We start from the raw sequence: 16,454 nt of genomic DNA, 5'->3' as shown, positions 1-16,454 counted from the left end.
GCTCCCCACCCCCACCCCAGCCGATCGCTGGGCTGAGCAGTCGGGTGCCCAGGGCCTTCCCGGTGAGGAGAGCTGTTGGCCTGAATCCCGACTCAGTCCCTGCAATGGGAAGGTGAAGCGAAAGCTCTCCGATTGCTTTTTTTTCTCAAGAGGGTGACAAGGACCCCCCTTCTCTTTTGCATAACGGCCTTTCTTGTCTTCTTTCAACACTCACCCTCTTCCTTGCGCCCTGTTATGTGAACCGTCTAAGCCATTTTCTTGATTGTATCTGTGACCACAAGATATCTAAAAACCCTAAGAGTGGGGGAGCGTGTAAACCGTTAAAACGAGAGAAATCCATCCGTCGTTATCTCTTTTCTATCCGATTACAAAAAGCAAAGGAAAAAAAATCCCCGAGGTCTGAAGCAACTGGGAAACACAGAGGTCTCTTTGTGTCCCCCGCCCCGCCCCCGCCCTGTAAATCCAGGACGGTGGAAGCAGCCGGGGCTCGGCCGGCCGGGGCGCATCCTCTCGGAGCCAGACACATGGTACCCGTCACGCATTGGGGTCCCTGCCTCGGGAACGCCCTGGGAGGAAGCGCGTTGTCGGCGAGAGCCCGCCATGTTCCACTGCTCCGCCTCTGCACCATCACCCCAGCGCTACGTATCATCCCCAAAGCCACTCAGGAGAGGCCACGGGGGAAGCACAGAAAATCCCCTGGCCATAGCCGTGAAGGCCGGAGCAGGAAACCACCCTCTAGGGGCAAGGAGGGAGAGGCGGGGGGCCGTCGGAGCCGGAGGTGTGGACCCCGGTGTCTGACGGGCGAGTGGAGCCCCTCCCGCATCATGTCATCCTCAGCTCCTCCGGCCACAGGGGCCACGCGCCTCTCCCGGTCACGCTTTCTTTGCTGGGCCCCCACTTCCCTGTGTTTGCCCATCGAGGGGCCGGGCGGGAGGGTGCGGTGGCCTGGGGGCCCCACGGCCTTCTGTACTTCCTGCTGCTCCTCAGAGTTGGTTTGTGGACCCCCAGGTAGGAGAAGGGACAGCGACTTCTCCACGTGCACAGCCACGTGGCGTGGACCCCGTGGAGGTGAGCCAGCCACAGCTCAGGGCGGGACCGGCTCTTACCCCAGCTGCGCAAGGCTGGTCCCGGGTGAGGGCTGGGCCCAGGAGGAGGGGGAGGCCCCGAGCCCTCCCAGACTCCCCTGCACGTGAGAGGAGAACCAGGGAGAACACGGACGGGACCTCACGGGTCTGCCTGGGCCAGGACGCGGCCTCACCGTCCACAGCCACTCGCGGAGGCTGATGGTCATCGCGAAGTTCCCCTCCCGAGTCCCGACGCGTAGAGGGGTCCACACGTGTGTGTGGTCACAGACACTAACACGCTCTCTCTCACACTCACGTGAACACATTCACACTTGTAAACACACATGTGTAAACACACATGAACACACACAATACACATGTGTAAACACATTCATACATATACACACATACAGAACACAACACACGTGAATACAAGTAAACACATACATGCATGTAAACACACATGCACACATATACACTCAGATACACAACACACATTAACACACATACCTACATACACCCACATATGTAAACGCATGCACACATACACTCACATATGTAACACATACACATATAACAGACACATAAACACACACAATACACACATATATACACATATACACGCACATACACACAATACACATATGCACACTCACACTCCCCTAAACACACGCGTGCGCACACACATACCCCGGCCCACCCGGCTGGGAAGGGCCTCTCCTGGGAACAGCCCAGCCCCTCCGCTGCCTCCCCCCACCCCGGCCCTTCCGTCCCCCCCCCAGCAACAGGGGCGGGTACCTGCAGGGTGACGTTGATCGGCTGAAACTGGCACTCGAGGTCGCCCAGCTGGGTGAGGCTGTCTGTGTCCGCACTCTCGCCGTACACGAAGGAGCTTGGGGACGGTGCTCTGGAGGAGGAAAGCGTGGGGTCGTCCTGGAACCCAGCCGGGCCTGCCTCCTGCAGGCTCCCCGCCCAGGCCCACACGGGCGCCACTTCTGCACTGGACACGGAGGCTGCCCGCCTCGCCTCCACCTCGGGTCCCGCCACAAGATACAGGCAGACACGGACCAGGATCGCACTGCCAAAGCCAGGAAGCCTAAGGCAGCTTTTTTTTGTTTTGTTTTGTTTTGTTTTTGTTTTTGTTTTTGTTTTGTTTTGTTTTTTTGACAGGCAAGGTGGACAGTGAGAGAGAGAAACAGAGAGAAAGGTCTTCCTTTGCCATTGGTTCACCCTCCAATGGCCGCCGCGGCCGGCGCAGGTACTTCTCCTGGTCTCCCATGGGGTGCAGGGCCCAAGCACTTGGGCCATCCTCCACTGCACTCCCGGGCCACAGCAGAGAGCTGGCCTGGAAGAGGGGCAACCAGGACAGAATCCGGCGCCCCGACCGGGACTAGAAACCGGTGTGCCGGCACCGCAAGGCGGAGGGTTAGCCTAGTGAGCCGCAGCGCTGGCCTGGTCTTTGTTTTAAAACTGGATTATACAATCAGACATTTTCTGTCTTGTCATCTATAAAAGATTCTATACATGAAATAAATATAAATGAACATTTGGCAGTCAGAAACTTATTCGGTGACAAATTCACTGAAAGCCCTAACAGGGGAGGACATTCAGCCTACAGTGAAGACACCGTTTAAGGCTCCCTTTGGGGCCGGCGCCGTGGTGCAGTGGGTGAAGCCGGCACCTGCAGAGCCGGCATCCTGTATCAGATCCCGGCTGCTCCACGGCCGATCCAGCTTCCTGCTGTGGCCTGGGAAAGCAGTGGAGGATGGCCCAAGTGCCTGGGCCCCTGCACCCCCACGGGAGACCCGGAAGAAGCTCCTGGTTCCCAGCTTCCTTATCCCATGTCAGAGGATCTGGGTCCAGTCTCTGGCGCTGTCTCCTGACTGTGGCCTCCTGCTAGCACAGACCCTGGAGGCAGGGGAGATGGCTCACTGACTGGGCCCCTGCACCCCTGCGGGAGACCCGGATGGAGCTCCTGGCTCCGAGCGCTGGCCCGGTGCAGTTCTTTGAAAGCTAAGTCAGCTCAGCGATAGCCCTCGGATTTCAACCAGCGGCAGCGTGCGTGGCCAGAACTCAAGCTGGGTTTGGAGCAATGCTTTAATGCTTCTGTGTCAAACCCTCCCTCCTCCCCTTCCCGGCCCCGGGACGCAGCTCATGCGTCGCTCCCAGCCCAACCAGGGCTCCAGACGCTAGCCGCGGCTTGCTCGCCAAAACAGAGCAATGGAAGACTGGCGGGAGCAGGTCCAAGAAGACAGGACCGCCTCCTTCAGCTAAGTGCTTTATTCTCACAGAGTGGCGCGTTCCCAGCACTGGCCGACGCGAGAGCCGGCTCATCTAAACCCACCCTGCTGCACTTCCTGGAAACAGCCCAGGTGGACCAGTTTGTCTAAGCGATGGCTGCATCGGGGGCTGTTAACACCTAACAAGGAGGTCGCCTCTGTGGCGTGTGTGTGTGTGTGTGTGTGTGTGTGGTGTGTGTGTGCGGGGGTGGGTGGAGTGTTTTCTCTTTGTCCCCAAGGGCGGGGCTGGCTTCTGGGTGTATGTCACTTGCGCCTCTGCTGGGACGAAGAAATAAACTGTTAGAAACAGAGCTGCGAACAGAGGCGCATAGATGCTAATTTGCAAATATATTCCACCAGTGCCTCACGTCTGAAAAATGTGATGTGATGAAAACGTCAAGGGCTCGGGAGCGGGAACGCCCAGACTGGCTGCCTGGCGCCCTCCCAGCCCGGCAGAGCCGAGCCGGCGCGCAGAGGCGCCTCCCGCCACGCACCAACGCGCCCGCTCCCGCCAAGGTCAGAGCACTTGAGAACTGACAAGTGCACCACTGTGGACCTCCAGAGAGCGCCGCGTGCTGTGGGCCCCAGCCAGGGGCCTCGCATCAGCTAAGTGAACCACGCACGTCTTCTCCCTCCAGCAACGGGGACCTGCTCTGCTTCCCAGGGCCCCCAACAGCAACCGAGTTCTCGCTTTTCCAGGCCAGCACTTTGGCTGACAACAGACCCGGGGCTGCTCGGGGTCCACGCGGCCTGCAAACCACAGCCCTGCTTTCCAACAAGGGCAGCGGCCCAAGTGGCTGCGGACCTCTCCCGTTCAGACGGCACGGCCTGGGTCACGGCTCCCGCCTGCTCCCCTCGCACACAGAGCCAGGGCCAACTCTGCCACTCATCAGCAGGACAGCCCTCCCGGGGGCCAGCACTTGGTACGCATTTGGCATTCGGCCTCCAGCTGAGAGTCTGAGTCCAGGCACCACGCCGTCTGCTACCTGACGGTGTCCAAGAACTTCAGACCTATGCCGGGGTGGGGAGCTGGCACAGAGGAGGAACAGGTGGGGGAGGGGTACGAGCCCTGCCTCTCCAGGCTGGGAGGAAGGGGAGCAGGAGACGAGCCCAGGGGCGCCCCGGAGTCCGAGGGCCACTCACCCGGTGACGGACGTGTCCACCTCGTGCACCAGCGGCACCGTCAGCGTGAGGCTGTTGTCGTGCAGGGACTCGGAGCGCTCCACGTTGCCACTGCGTGGGGACAGAGGACAGGTGAGCCCTGGCCACACCTCTGCAGGCTCCCCCGCCCTCCCTGGGCAGCCTGCCCCGGACTCGTCCTCTGCCCTGAGCCACAGCAGGTCCCTGGCTGTCCTACTTCTACGCACAAAGGCGGGAGGGCAGGGTGTTTGTCTGGGAGGCCATCCCCGGGTGTACCCGCAGGGAGGTGAGAAGAGAGGCAGGCAGGGGAGAGAGGAGGGGGGCTCTGTGCCACTGGCTACTGGGGCTGTGTCTCCTGGGGGACTCGGATACAGCACAGAGCCCCTCTCTGTGGGAGGACACGGGTGCCAGCCTGCCGCCAGTGGTCCCGGGGGCCTGAGCTTGTGGCATCGGCCCTCTCACCCAGAGTGGGCACCGGGCAGAGAAAGTGTCAGCAGTGGGGCAGGTGCTGGGGGCGGAGACTGTCCAGTGGGGGTGAGGGGAGGGGAGGGGAGGCACCCAGGACATGCACTACCTCTGCCAGTGCTGGTCCCATTAGCAGCACCAGCACGGCGAGGCCGGGCACTGCCTCGGCAGTCCCCCGGCACGTCCCCGCCACCTATGCCATCGCCCGTCACCCGTGGACAGCCAGGCCCAGGCGTGAGGGCCCAGCCTCCCTGTCATGGCGAACATCACTATTCCTCTTGCTGCGTAGGCCGCTGCTCTGCACGCCCGGGACACTCGTCAGGGTGAGGAGGCACAGAGGGGCATTCTCCTGTGGTGGGGCAGCGGCTCCTAGGGGCGGGCACTCTGGGTCACCTCCCAGCACGCGCTCGGAGGCTTCTGCGTGACCCCAGAGGGAGAGGGGCCCCACCTCTGACAGGCAAGGCGCCGTCAGATGGGTTAGGTCACCACCTGCCACGGCCCAGTGTCAACTGGACAGGGCTGAGGTTTCCACCAGTGGGGTTGGACTCCAGACCAGAGCCCTCTGGGTGTGACTCCACCTGATACCGGGTGGGGGACGGAGCGAGGGAGGAGGAGCAGCAGAGGAAGCAGGAGAGAGAGGGAGAGGAGAGGGAGAGAGGGAGAGAAGGAGGAGGGAGAGAGGGAGAGAAGGAGGGGGGAGAGGGGGAGAGGGGGAGAAGAGGGAGAGGGAGAGGGAGAGGGAGGGGAGAGGGAGAGGAGGGAGGGAGAGGAGGGAGGGAGAGGGGGGAGAGAAGGAGGGAGGGAAGGTGGGAGGAAGGGAGAGGAGAAAGGGAGAGGAGAGTTAGAGTGAGAGGGAGGGAGGGAGAGGAGAGTGAGAGGGAGGAGGGAGGAGGGAGGAGGGAGGAGGGAGGAGGGAGGAGACTCGTGTGTGAAATCTCCGGTGTGAGCTGTGCTTCTCTCCCAGGGAAGGGCTGGTCTGGGAAGGCCTCCCTGCTGGGTGTGGGCTGTGAACCTGCCACTGACGCCTGGCTCAGCCTCTCGGGGTGAAGGGGGCGTCCTGGTGGAACCCAGGTGCTCCAGACGCGGTGGGGCCTGACCAGAGCTCGCCCTCACCACTCCCACCACACCCGCCCTGTGCATCTGCAGAGTTCCTGTCCACACCACGCCCTCCCCCTCTGCCCCTTCCTCTCCACCCTCAAGTGCTGAGTGGCACCCACACTTAATAGGCTCCCACCCCTCGCCTCCCATTGTTCTGAAACAGTGGCGCCCTGGAACTCTGACCCGGCGGGTTCCACATCTGGGATGACAGCAGGCCCTCCCAGGGCGGCCACCGTGCGCAGGAGCACGGGGTCAGGTGCCCAGGCGGCTTGCTCTTGCTCTCCCAAGGGCTGATAAAAGCCTCAGGCCACTCGTCAGGCCGCGGCACCGCCCTGGGCTGTCCCTTCCCGCCCAGCATCCTGCCAGGCAGTTCTGAGTGACAGGTTCCGCTGGGAGAGCCGCCTTCTGCTCTGCCATTTGTCCGGCCACCTGTGGCTGCTGGCAGCTCGGGGCCAGCGTCATCTGTCAGGGAATGGCTCCCGAATGAGCCGGGTTGGAGAGCTGAGATAAAGCCCTCAACATCAAAGGCCCCCAGGCCTTCTGCAGCCCAGGAGCTGGGAGGCCTGCCAGGGCCTGGTCTCAGCTTCACGCCGCCTCACTCCAGCAGCGGCCAGGAGCCCTGCAAAAGGCGGTGATGGGAGAAGGGGCTCTGTGGCTTTCCAGACAAGGGGCTTAGAGGCTCTGTCCGCCCAGCAGGGAGTCACGTGCTGCGGGTGAGCACTCTCTGGGGCAGGAGGCCCGGAGTTCCCCCAGGCCTGCACAGAACCCGCGCCGGAGTCTCCTGTGTGCCTACAAGGCAGCACGGCCCCCTCCACGGCCGTGACGCCGGGGACTCCGAAGCCTCAGGGCCCCCCGAGGCTGTGTAGGACGTTAAGGTACCAAGGGGCTACTCTTTGCTCAGCAGGCTGCTGGCATCCTCTTCTGTGCCCAGAGCTTAGCAGAGCAACTGGTACACAGCAGGCGCCTAACAGAGGCCTACTGAGTGACCGCGTGCCTGGCGCAGACTCGGGGACTGTGGACGGCGATGCCCGCCTCGGCTGTTCCCAGGTCCCCTTGAGGAGTCTTTCCCAAGGCCCCCGTGCCCAGCTCTCACCCTGCCCCATTACGTGGGGGTCTCCGTGGGTGGACCAGGTGGCGGCAGTGGTTAAAGGTCCCCAGGTGAGTGCGGCGTGCACCCGGGGACGGAGGACCCCGGCCTGGGGGACATGTGCCGCTGGCAGAGGAGGGAGGGCCTCCCCGTCACGCTGCTGGCTGCCCACCTGCTCCGAGCCAGGAAGGCGGCTGGGAGGCAGGCGGTTTCCTACTGTAGACGGGCACGCCCTCTGGTGTCGTGTTCCTCCTCAGGAACATGGGGGCGTCTGGGGGGAAGGACCAGGGGAGCAGGTGGACGCGTCTGAGCGGGGATCTCCCTGCTCTTACCGCCTTCGACAAGCTCGGGCTCTGCGGTCAGGTCACTGCACTGCGTCAGTCGCTCCCCTCTCCCAACCTCTCAGGGGCCCCTCCCTGCTGTTAGAAACAGTGCGGATTTCTGAGGCTACCTGGCCTCCTCCTGGCCTGGGACCGCCCTGGCCTCCTCCTGGCCTGGGCCCATCTTCCACTGGCCTGGTGTGCGCCCTCCCTCTGTAGCAGTTCGAGTCCCGGCTTCCCTCCCCTGCCCATCACCTCTGTGATGTGACGGAGCAGGTGCACACGCGCCCTCCCTGTGGCTGTGTCGCTGCAGCCTGGGAGCAGACGCCTCTGTTTCGAGGCCAGCCCCGCCCCCCCCCCCCCCCCCCGCAGCCCTCCCTGCTGGGCTCCAGCCGTGGGAACGGCTCCACTCTCTGTCACTTTGTGTGTTCCCATTAGATCATGGTTGTTTTACGTGAACGAGAGTCACGTGATCTTCAGAATAATATGAACAGCAGATGTCCACATCTCGTGGACCAGTGAGAAGGTGGCTGCAAAGACGTTACTGGGATGAGTGGTATAAGGAGAGATGAGCAGTACGTCAGATGACGTGTTGGGTCTATGTTAGCTCCTGAATTTGACAGTGGGATTGGCGCCCCTTCAGACAGCAGCCCCGTCCCTGGGAAACGCACGCTGGCTGTTTGCCGATCCAGGGCCGTGATTTCTGCAACTCTACTTTCAGAAAACATATATGTAGGACGAGAACCATCAGACAGGAGGACAACTGGCAGCACTGGGCGCCCGCGGGCGACAACTCATCGGGGTTCCCTGCACCAGTCTCCCAACACTTCTACTACGCTGAAATCATTCCCAAGGAAGATTTAAATGAAGAGGTTGCCCCGGGGATCCGACCACCCCCCATCAAAGCTCATCCTCCTGTTCTCCCGCCCAAGGGCCTCTCCCTCCGCCTGAGCTGCGGCTGCTGGCTCCCCAGAGGTGACTTCAAGGCACGGGCGGGTTCTGGCGTGCTGCATGCAGGAGCCCCCAGCGGCCCCGTGGAGCACCCACGGTGGTACAGGAGGGGGCAGGTGCACACTCCAGAGGTAGTGGAGTCACCACCCCACCGTCTCCCTCCCTAGCCATCTATGTGGCCTCCCTCTTGCAAAGAGGGTACCTGGGGCCTGTGCACACCGGCTCGGGCGGGGCCTGCAGGTGCAGCAGGTCCCTGGCTGACAATCCTCACAGCACACGTGAGGAAGGGAAGCTGCAGCCGCACAGTGACCAGCCCTGCGGCCCTGGGACCTTCACCCGGGACTGGCTGCATCCTGGCTGGCTCTGAAGCGGCCAGGACGCAGGCAGTGCTGGGCCACCCTCCGGGAGGGCCTGCCCCACGCAGAGGCTCGCGGCTGTGGCACGCGGCTGCTCTGCCCGCCTCGGCATCCTGGGGGCCGTGGAGGCGTGGCCAGGCCGCGTCCCGCCCTGGTCCCGGAGAACTTGCATCTCTGCAAGATGAGTGTCCAGCCCCTTACCTCTGAGCTGTGACCATGAAGCTGAGCACGTCGTCGTCCCCAGACAGGTGGCTCGTGTCAAAGATCACGCTGAAGTCGTACTAGGCGGGAAGAAAGCGACCGTTGGCCCGGCAGGCACCCGAGCCCCAGCAGGGCCCCCTGCAGGTTCACTTCCCACGCGCGTGCTTCCGATGCCGAATGCCAACGTTTCTGCCGGGCCCGGGGTCGAAGGGCAGCGGGGAGCCCGAGGCTCGTGGGGCAGGGCGGCTGCCTCTGCTCACAGACGTCTCTGCGGGAAGTGGCCCTGAAGAGGCCTTCCCCAGTCTCCCTGCTCTGAAGACACCTGGCTTTTGCCACACCGCATATCAGACCATCTGTGACATCTGCCTGCTATTTTTCCTGCCCCGTTCTCTCAAGGATTATCTTTTTAAAGGTGTATTTTATTTATCTGAGAGGCAGAGAGACACGGAGAAAGGGATCCTCCATCCGCTGGTTTGCTGCCCGCATGGCCACAATGGCCGGGCTGACGCCAGGAGGCAGCGACTCCATCCGGGTCTCCCACGTGGGCGCAGGGGCCCACACACTTGGGCCGACTTCCGTTGCCTTTCCAGGCACATTAGCAGGGAGCTGGATGGGAAGTGGAGCGGCCGGGACTCACACCTGCGCCCACAAGATGGGATGCAGGCGTCACAAGGGGTGGCCTAACCCGCTGCCCACACCACCAGCTGCCCCTAAGGATTATTTGACAGCACAATTTATATCATTATTACCAGCATCTGAGATGGGGATTCCGAGGCCACTTGCCTCAAGTAGGAGGCAGTCATAAGATGAGCATAACGGGAGGGACAGTGCTGTGGCGCAGCGTAGAAAGCCGCTGCTATGACGCTGGCATCCCTTGTAGTCAAAGGGTCAAGTCCCGGCTGCTCCACTTCTGATCCAGCTCCCTGCTACTGTACCTGGAAAAGCAGTGGGGGATGGCCCAAGTGCTTGGGCCCCTGCGCACATGTGGGAGACCAGGAAGAAGCTCCTGGCTCCTGGCTTCAGCTTGGTCCAGCTCTGGTCATTGCAGCCATCTGGGGTGTGAACCAGCAGATGGAAGACCTTTCCCTCTGTCTCCTCTCTCTGTAAACTGCCTTTTAAGTAAATAAATAAAGTTTTTTAAATGAGCATAATGAAAAGGAAGGAACCCTTTTGTTTTTACAATTTTTTGCCCATTTGTCTGAGAGGCAGAGACAGGCACGCAGAGGGTGAGCGAGCGCACACGAGCCCCCGTCCACCAGCTCAGACCCAGTGCCTATGAGAGCTGGGGCTGGGCGAGGCTGAAGCCCAGAGCTCCATCCAGGTCTCCTGTCTGGGGGGCACGGACCTAACTACCCCCAGGGTCTGCGTTAGCCGAGGGCAGGAGGCAGAGCTGGGAGGGGGCACCCCAGGCATGGGGCGGGGGCATCCTAACCACGAGGCCAAATGCCAGTCCCCAAAGCAGGGTTCAGTTCTGTCATCTTGGTGCACCGCCCCGACCCACGCCTGTGGGCAAACGGTTCCCATCATTACAAGCCAGGCAGGTGCGGGTGTGGGAAGGACCCGGGGAAGGGGTTACGTGTGGGCTCTACCACAGACTGTGTGGTCTTGACCAAGACACTCAACTTCTTAGCATTCAGTGGAAAGAGGAGCTTAGATAAGACGGCTCCTGAATTCCACCAAGCTCTGAGAGGCCTGTGATGCATCTACTACCTACGTGTGGTTCCACTACGATGGATTCTAGGAAACCGTCTGGGTTCTGCAACTCTGGGTCCCCCTGAGCTGACCGCAACCTGGAAGCGCCGGGCACTGGGCTGGCAGCTGCCGCGGCACGGACCCCCCTTCCAGGACGCGCTGCAGTGGGCCATGGCGGCGGACGCGGAGGGGGCTTGGAACGACACAGGAGGCGGGGCTGGATGGCAGGAAGGCCGAGCCTGGGGCTTTGTCCCGGTGAAGAGTCGGGACTGGCAGGGAATCAGAACCAACCTCACCAAAGATCAGAGGGAGATGAGAGGCAAAACACTTGATCGAGAAGCCGAAATCCCAGACAGAGGCCTGGGAGGGCAGAGGGCCCCAAGGCGGATGAGCAGACGGGCGCTGCTGCCTGCGACGCTGGGGCCCACACCGCAGTGCTGGCTGGCGTCCCGGCTGCTCTGCTTCCTACCGGGCTCCCTACCGCCGAGCCTGGGAGAGCAGCGGATGACGGCCCACGTGTGTGGGCCCCTGCATTCATGTGGGAGATCGGGTTGAGTTCCAATTTCCTGGCTTCTACCCGGCCCAGCCCCAGCCGTTTGGAAAGTGAACCAGCAGATGGAAGATCGATCCCTCTCTCCCTCTGTCTCTGCCTCCCTCCCTCCCGGTCACTCTGCCTTTCAAATAAAGAAACCTTAAAAAAAAAAAAAAAACACTCAAAAACTGGCCGTGCTGGCCGTGACAACACATGGGCATTCGAAGTGAGCCGCTCGTGTCGTCTGACAGGTGGTCTGGAACGTGGAGACCCCGGGCTCCGTCACCTCCTGGAAGTCGGAACGTCTCGAAAGCTGGCAGACCTGGGCAGCCTGGGACAGTGCACCAGAGGGGGCAGGATGCAGCTCGGGCTGAGCTGTGACTCCAAATCCTGAATTCACCCCACAGTGGCCACCCTTGCGGTTTTCATCTACGTCCGTTCTCTGTTACTCGGGATTTCAGCTGGAGTGGATGTGCGGGCCGCGCTCGCTGCTATAGCAATCTCACGGCGCTCAGAGCCCGCCTCCTTCCCCCACCCCCCCACCCACCCACCCCACCCGCTCTCAAGTAGCAACAGTCACGCCTCGGGTAAACCTCACTGGCTCCGACACTGCCACTGCGCAAACCTTCGGCCTGCTACATGCAATCCATTTTGTAAGGGGAGCTACTGCTTCTTCTATTTTTTTTTCTTTAAGATTTATTTATTTGGCCGGCGCCGTGGCTCACTAGGCTAATCCTCCGCCTTGCGGCGCTGGCACACCGGGTTCTAGTCCCAGTCGGGGAGCCGGATTCTGTCCCGGTTGCCCCTGTTCCAGGCCAGCTCTCTGCTGTGGCCCGGGAGTGCAGTGGAGGATGGCCCAAGTCCTTGGGCCCTGCACCCACATGGGAGACCAGGAGAAGCACCTGGCTCCTGGCTTCGGATCAGCGCGGTGCGCCTGCCGCAGCGCGCCGGCCGCGGCGGCCATTGGAGGGTGAACCAACGGCAAAGGAAGACCTTTCTCTCTGTCTCTCTCTCTCTCTCACTGTCCACTCTGCCTGTCAAAAAAAAAAAAAATTAAAAAAAAGATTTATTTATTTGCAAGTCAGAAAGACAGGGAGAGAGAAAGGTCTCCATCTGCTGGTTCACTCCCCAGAGGGCCACAAGAGCCAGGCCTGGGCCAGGCTGAAGCCAGCAGCCAGGAGCTTCTTCCAGGTCTCTCACATGGGTGCCGGGGCCCAAGCACTTGGGTCATCTCCCACTGCTTTCCCAGGGAGCATTAGCAGAGAGTTGGACAGATGTGGAGCGCACGGGACTCGAACCGGCGTCCGGATGGGATGCCAGCATTGCTGGAGGCTGTTTTACCCGCTACGCCGCAGCGCTGGCCTGGGGAGCCACTTCTTGAGGCTTCCCTCCTCCTGGGGTGAAGGTGACCGGAGCGAGCGACAGAGCAGAGGGATGAAGGTGTCCACAGCACTGCAGTTCTGAGCAGGTGCTCAGCGGGCCTGGCGTCCCCACCACTCATTCACAGAACAGCTCCAGGCAGCAGCCGGGAACACCAGCCGATTCTATGGCCCAGGCCAGAGAGGCGGAGCGGGGAGACCCCACCTTCCTTTTGGGGCAGTGGTGGGGGGAGGGGAGGCAGAGACCAAGCATCGGATCACAGCGGGGAAGGCAGCGTGCACTGCGGAAGGCAGACCCGCTCCGAAGGCTCCGGTGCTGCTCCCCAAACCACAGCCTCCAGCGCCACTGTGTCCTCGAACGTTCCCCGCAGCCCTGCATGGGCTGCACTGCCTTGCTGCTTACGATCAGAACACCTGTCTCCTTGTCAATATCAATATAATTTCTTTTATTTTTAAAAAATAAATGAGAGGGAGCAGTGCTGTGCTAAAGCGGGTCAAGCCACAGTCTACAGTGCTGGCATCCCATAGGGGTGTTGGTTTGAGTCCCGGGTGCTCCACTTCCTATCCAGCTCCCTGCTAATGCACCTGGGAAAGCAGTGGAGGATGACCCAAGTGCTTGGGCCCCTGCACCCACATGGGAGACCCAGAGGAAGCTCCTGGCTCCTGGCTTTGGCCTGGCACAGCCCCGGCCATTGTGGACATCTGGGGAGTGAGCCAGCAGATGGGAGACTTCTCCCTCCGTCTCTGTAACTCTGCCTTTCAAATAAATAAATCTTTAAAAATTAAACCAGCACATTGTTACAGAATATTGAGAGGCTTCTTCAAGAACTGTGAGTGCCCAGGGGAGACAGGACCGTGGGCGCCAGCCCAGACCACGTCTTCTCCTGTGTTATCTTGGGGGCATAGAAAGTTCTGGAAAACCCTGTCGGAAGGCCAGTCAGGGCTGCCTGCCAGGCACAGAGGCCAGGGTGTGCCTTCCGCACTGGGGTGCAACGTGTGGGTCAGCGTTGCGGCAGCGGCTCTGGGAACAGGGGAGTGGCAGGGCTTCCAGCAGGCAGGGGTGTATGTGTGGGAGCCCCGGGGGGCAGCTGCAGGGCCCCTGGCTGGTGGGCCGGAAGAGCCCGACTCTGCCTCTTACCTTCGACTTGGACCTCATGAAAGGAAATCCCACGCTGCATTTGAGGAAGTCCGATTCCAGCAGCTCACAGGAAACACCCATTTCCTCCTGGAAGAGAAAAGGCACGGGCAGATGGGCTGCCGCCCGGAAGACACTGCGGGGCGGCCTCGGCGAGCCCGGCCTGGCGGAGAGGGGCTTCCTGGTACACTCGGCCGGCCTGGGGCGGGCTGTGCGGCCCTCTGACCTGGGTGCCCACCGTCGGAAGACAGGTGCACAGTGATGGCCACTCCCCGTTCTCAACTAATGCTTTGAGTCCAAGCCCTGGGCCCGTCCTGGCGAAACCAGCTGGACCCGGCAAAGCTCAACGGCATCAAGCATTCAGAAGAAGAGATGACCAAGCCGCCTCTCTGGCCTCCTCCTCATTCCACGTCCTAATCCTGCCTTGCACCACCTTGCTGAGAGAGGTGACCCCCAAGGACACGACCCTAGGAGGGGGCTCCTGTCTCTAGCCTGACGCAGCTGAGGCTGAGCTGTCCACCTGCAAGGCTTCCCGCGTGGGTGCACAGGGAGGGCAGGCTTTGCACACGGGGGAGTCAGGAGGGGCTTCACCACCCCCAGGGCCTGAGTCGCGGACGCCAAACCAAGACGGCCAAGCGGAGAGTCCCAGGCTGCTGGCAGCTCTTGGGGAGGGAGAGGGAGCAGAGCCCATGCTGGGCACACCCTCTGAAGCCACGACCCTCAAGTGCACTGAGCTCCTGGACGTCCCCAGGGTCATTGAGTTGACGGGGACAAAGCTAGAAAGAACTGGCATCCAGACTCGGTGGGCTCGGAAACCTGCCTCCTCGTCGCCTCCGGAGTCCTGAAATTCCAGCCAACAACAAAACACTGGATTCCAGTCTGAAACGCCACTCCTGCACTCCCTCTGATTTCCAAGACGGCAGCCCGGCACGCCGGCGCTTCAGACAGTGAATGAACTGTGGCCTGCATCAGGACTTGCTATATATATATATATGTGTGTGTGTGTGTGTGTGTGTGTGTATATATATATATATATATATATATATATACATACATACATACAGGCTGCTATTCTAGCGCACTGTGGCCTTGATCAAACACAGAAACAGAAACAGAGGCACTAAGGTAAGTAATTTACAGGGTTAGAGGCCAGGACAGCAGCCGGGGAGGCGGGAGGTGGGAGTCCCCGGGTGCTGGGAGTGCTCTCTTTCGAATTTGGCCGGCTGTGACCATGCTGTGAATTTCACCGGCCCGGCTCTTAGGTACTCTGTTAAAGGAACATCAACAGAATGTTCCCTAGAAGGCAACGAAACAAAACCCGCACACCCCAAAACACAACGGAGGACCCACAGGCGCTGCACCAGTGGAACAGGACCCCAGTGCCTGCTCAGCCCCACTCGCAGAGATTCCGGGGCCGGTGCTGCCTGTGCCCTGAGCCAGCGTCCCCCCGGCGGGCACCCAGGTCACCTACAGTAGCACCACCTTAGGTACACCGTGAGAATGCAGATCCCAGGCCACGCCGTTGACGGGAGTCGTGTCTGAGTAGTCAGAGACCGAGGGGCCTGGGTGGAGCGTCCAGGGGGCAGCAGGTGTGTGGGGCCACCGCTGTGAGCGCTACTTTCCTGGGGCTGCCGCAGGCTGCCCGGTGACACTGACCCACAACACACCCCCCCCCCCGGCACCACGCTGGCCCCTACTTCTCTGTCTGGTCCCACCCTTGCCCCCATGACACACCCACTGCGGTTCTACAAACGCCCCTTGGCTGTGTCACCCCCACACTCTGCCCAAGCTCTCACTTAAGGTGTCAGGGACACCCGTCAGCCCTTCCTCCAGGCCGTTCTTCAAGCCCCCTGCCCCAAACACTCCCGGGTGCCGGTTCACACAGGTCCCCCGGCTACCGCCCAGGAGTCAGAATGGACTCTGAGTGACCGAGGGGAGCTGAGTCAGCCCAGCCCAGGTCCAGCGGGGAGGACACAGGGCGGCCGAGCTGCCAGTGCCCATCCTGAGGACCTCAGGGCTCAGAGCAGGGGGGCTCCCAGCAGAGAACAGACATTCGCGCCGCAGGGGGCAGCGACGCGAGAGCTGCTCTGGGAACTGGAGCACAGCCCCCAGCCCCACACAGCCCAGAGATCCACTGTCGCCAGCTCCCACCGTCCCCCCGCCAGCCCCAGCCCCACACAGCCCAGAGACCCACTGTCGCCAGCTCCCACCGTCCCCCTGCCCGCCCCCAGCCCCACACAGCCCAGAGATCCACTCTCGTCAGCTCCCACCATCCCCCCGCCAGCCCCCAGCCCCACACAGCCCAGAGATCCACTGTCGCCAGCTCCCACCGTCCCCCCACCCGCCCCCAGCCCCACACAGCCCAGAGATCCACTGTCACCAGCTCCCACCGTCCCCCCACCAGCCCCCAGCCCCACACAGCCCAGAGATCCACTCTCGTCAGCTCCCACCATCCCCCCGCCAGCCCCAGCCCCACACAGCCCAGAGATCCACGGTCGCCAGCTCCCACCGTCCCCCAGCCTGCCCCTAGCCCCACACAGCCCAGAGATCCACGGTCGCCAGCTCCCACTGTCCCCCCGCCTGCCCCTAGCCCCACACAGCCCAGAGATCCACTGTCGCCAGCTCCCACCATCCCCCCGCCAGCCCCAGCCCCACACAGCCCAGAGATCCACTGTCGCCAGCTCCCACTGTCCCCCTGCCCGCCCCCAGCCCCACACAGCCCAGAGATCCACTCTCGTCAGCTCCCACCATCCCC

At 61.8% G+C, this 16,454-nt stretch overlaps 1 protein-coding gene and 1 pseudogene across 1 annotated transcript in view; both read right to left on the bottom strand.

The window, feature by feature from the left end:
- ITGA9 (integrin subunit alpha 9) overlaps nt 1-16,454 on the bottom strand; it is a 305,530-nt gene that overhangs the window by 50,238 nt on the left and 238,838 nt on the right. The window contains exons 19-22 of the mRNA XM_070073006.1: nt 13,703-13,789; nt 8,962-9,041; nt 4,487-4,576; nt 1,863-1,971 (exon numbers count right to left, since the gene is read on the bottom strand). Coding sequence (XP_069929107.1) covers nt 1,863-1,971; nt 4,487-4,576; nt 8,962-9,041; nt 13,703-13,789 — 366 coding nt within the window. The remainder of the gene's footprint in view (nt 1-1,862; nt 1,972-4,486; nt 4,577-8,961; nt 9,042-13,702; nt 13,790-16,454) is intronic.
- Nucleotides 11,744-11,812, bottom strand: LOC138849543 (U4 spliceosomal RNA; annotated as a pseudogene).

Source organism: Oryctolagus cuniculus, chromosome 4 (assembly GCF_964237555.1).
Source record: "Oryctolagus cuniculus chromosome 4, mOryCun1.1, whole genome shotgun sequence".
Classification (NCBI taxonomy): domain Eukaryota; kingdom Metazoa; phylum Chordata; class Mammalia; order Lagomorpha; family Leporidae; genus Oryctolagus; species Oryctolagus cuniculus.
Note: the sequence above shows the minus strand (reverse complement) of the source record. Positions and strands in the feature narration are given on the sequence as shown.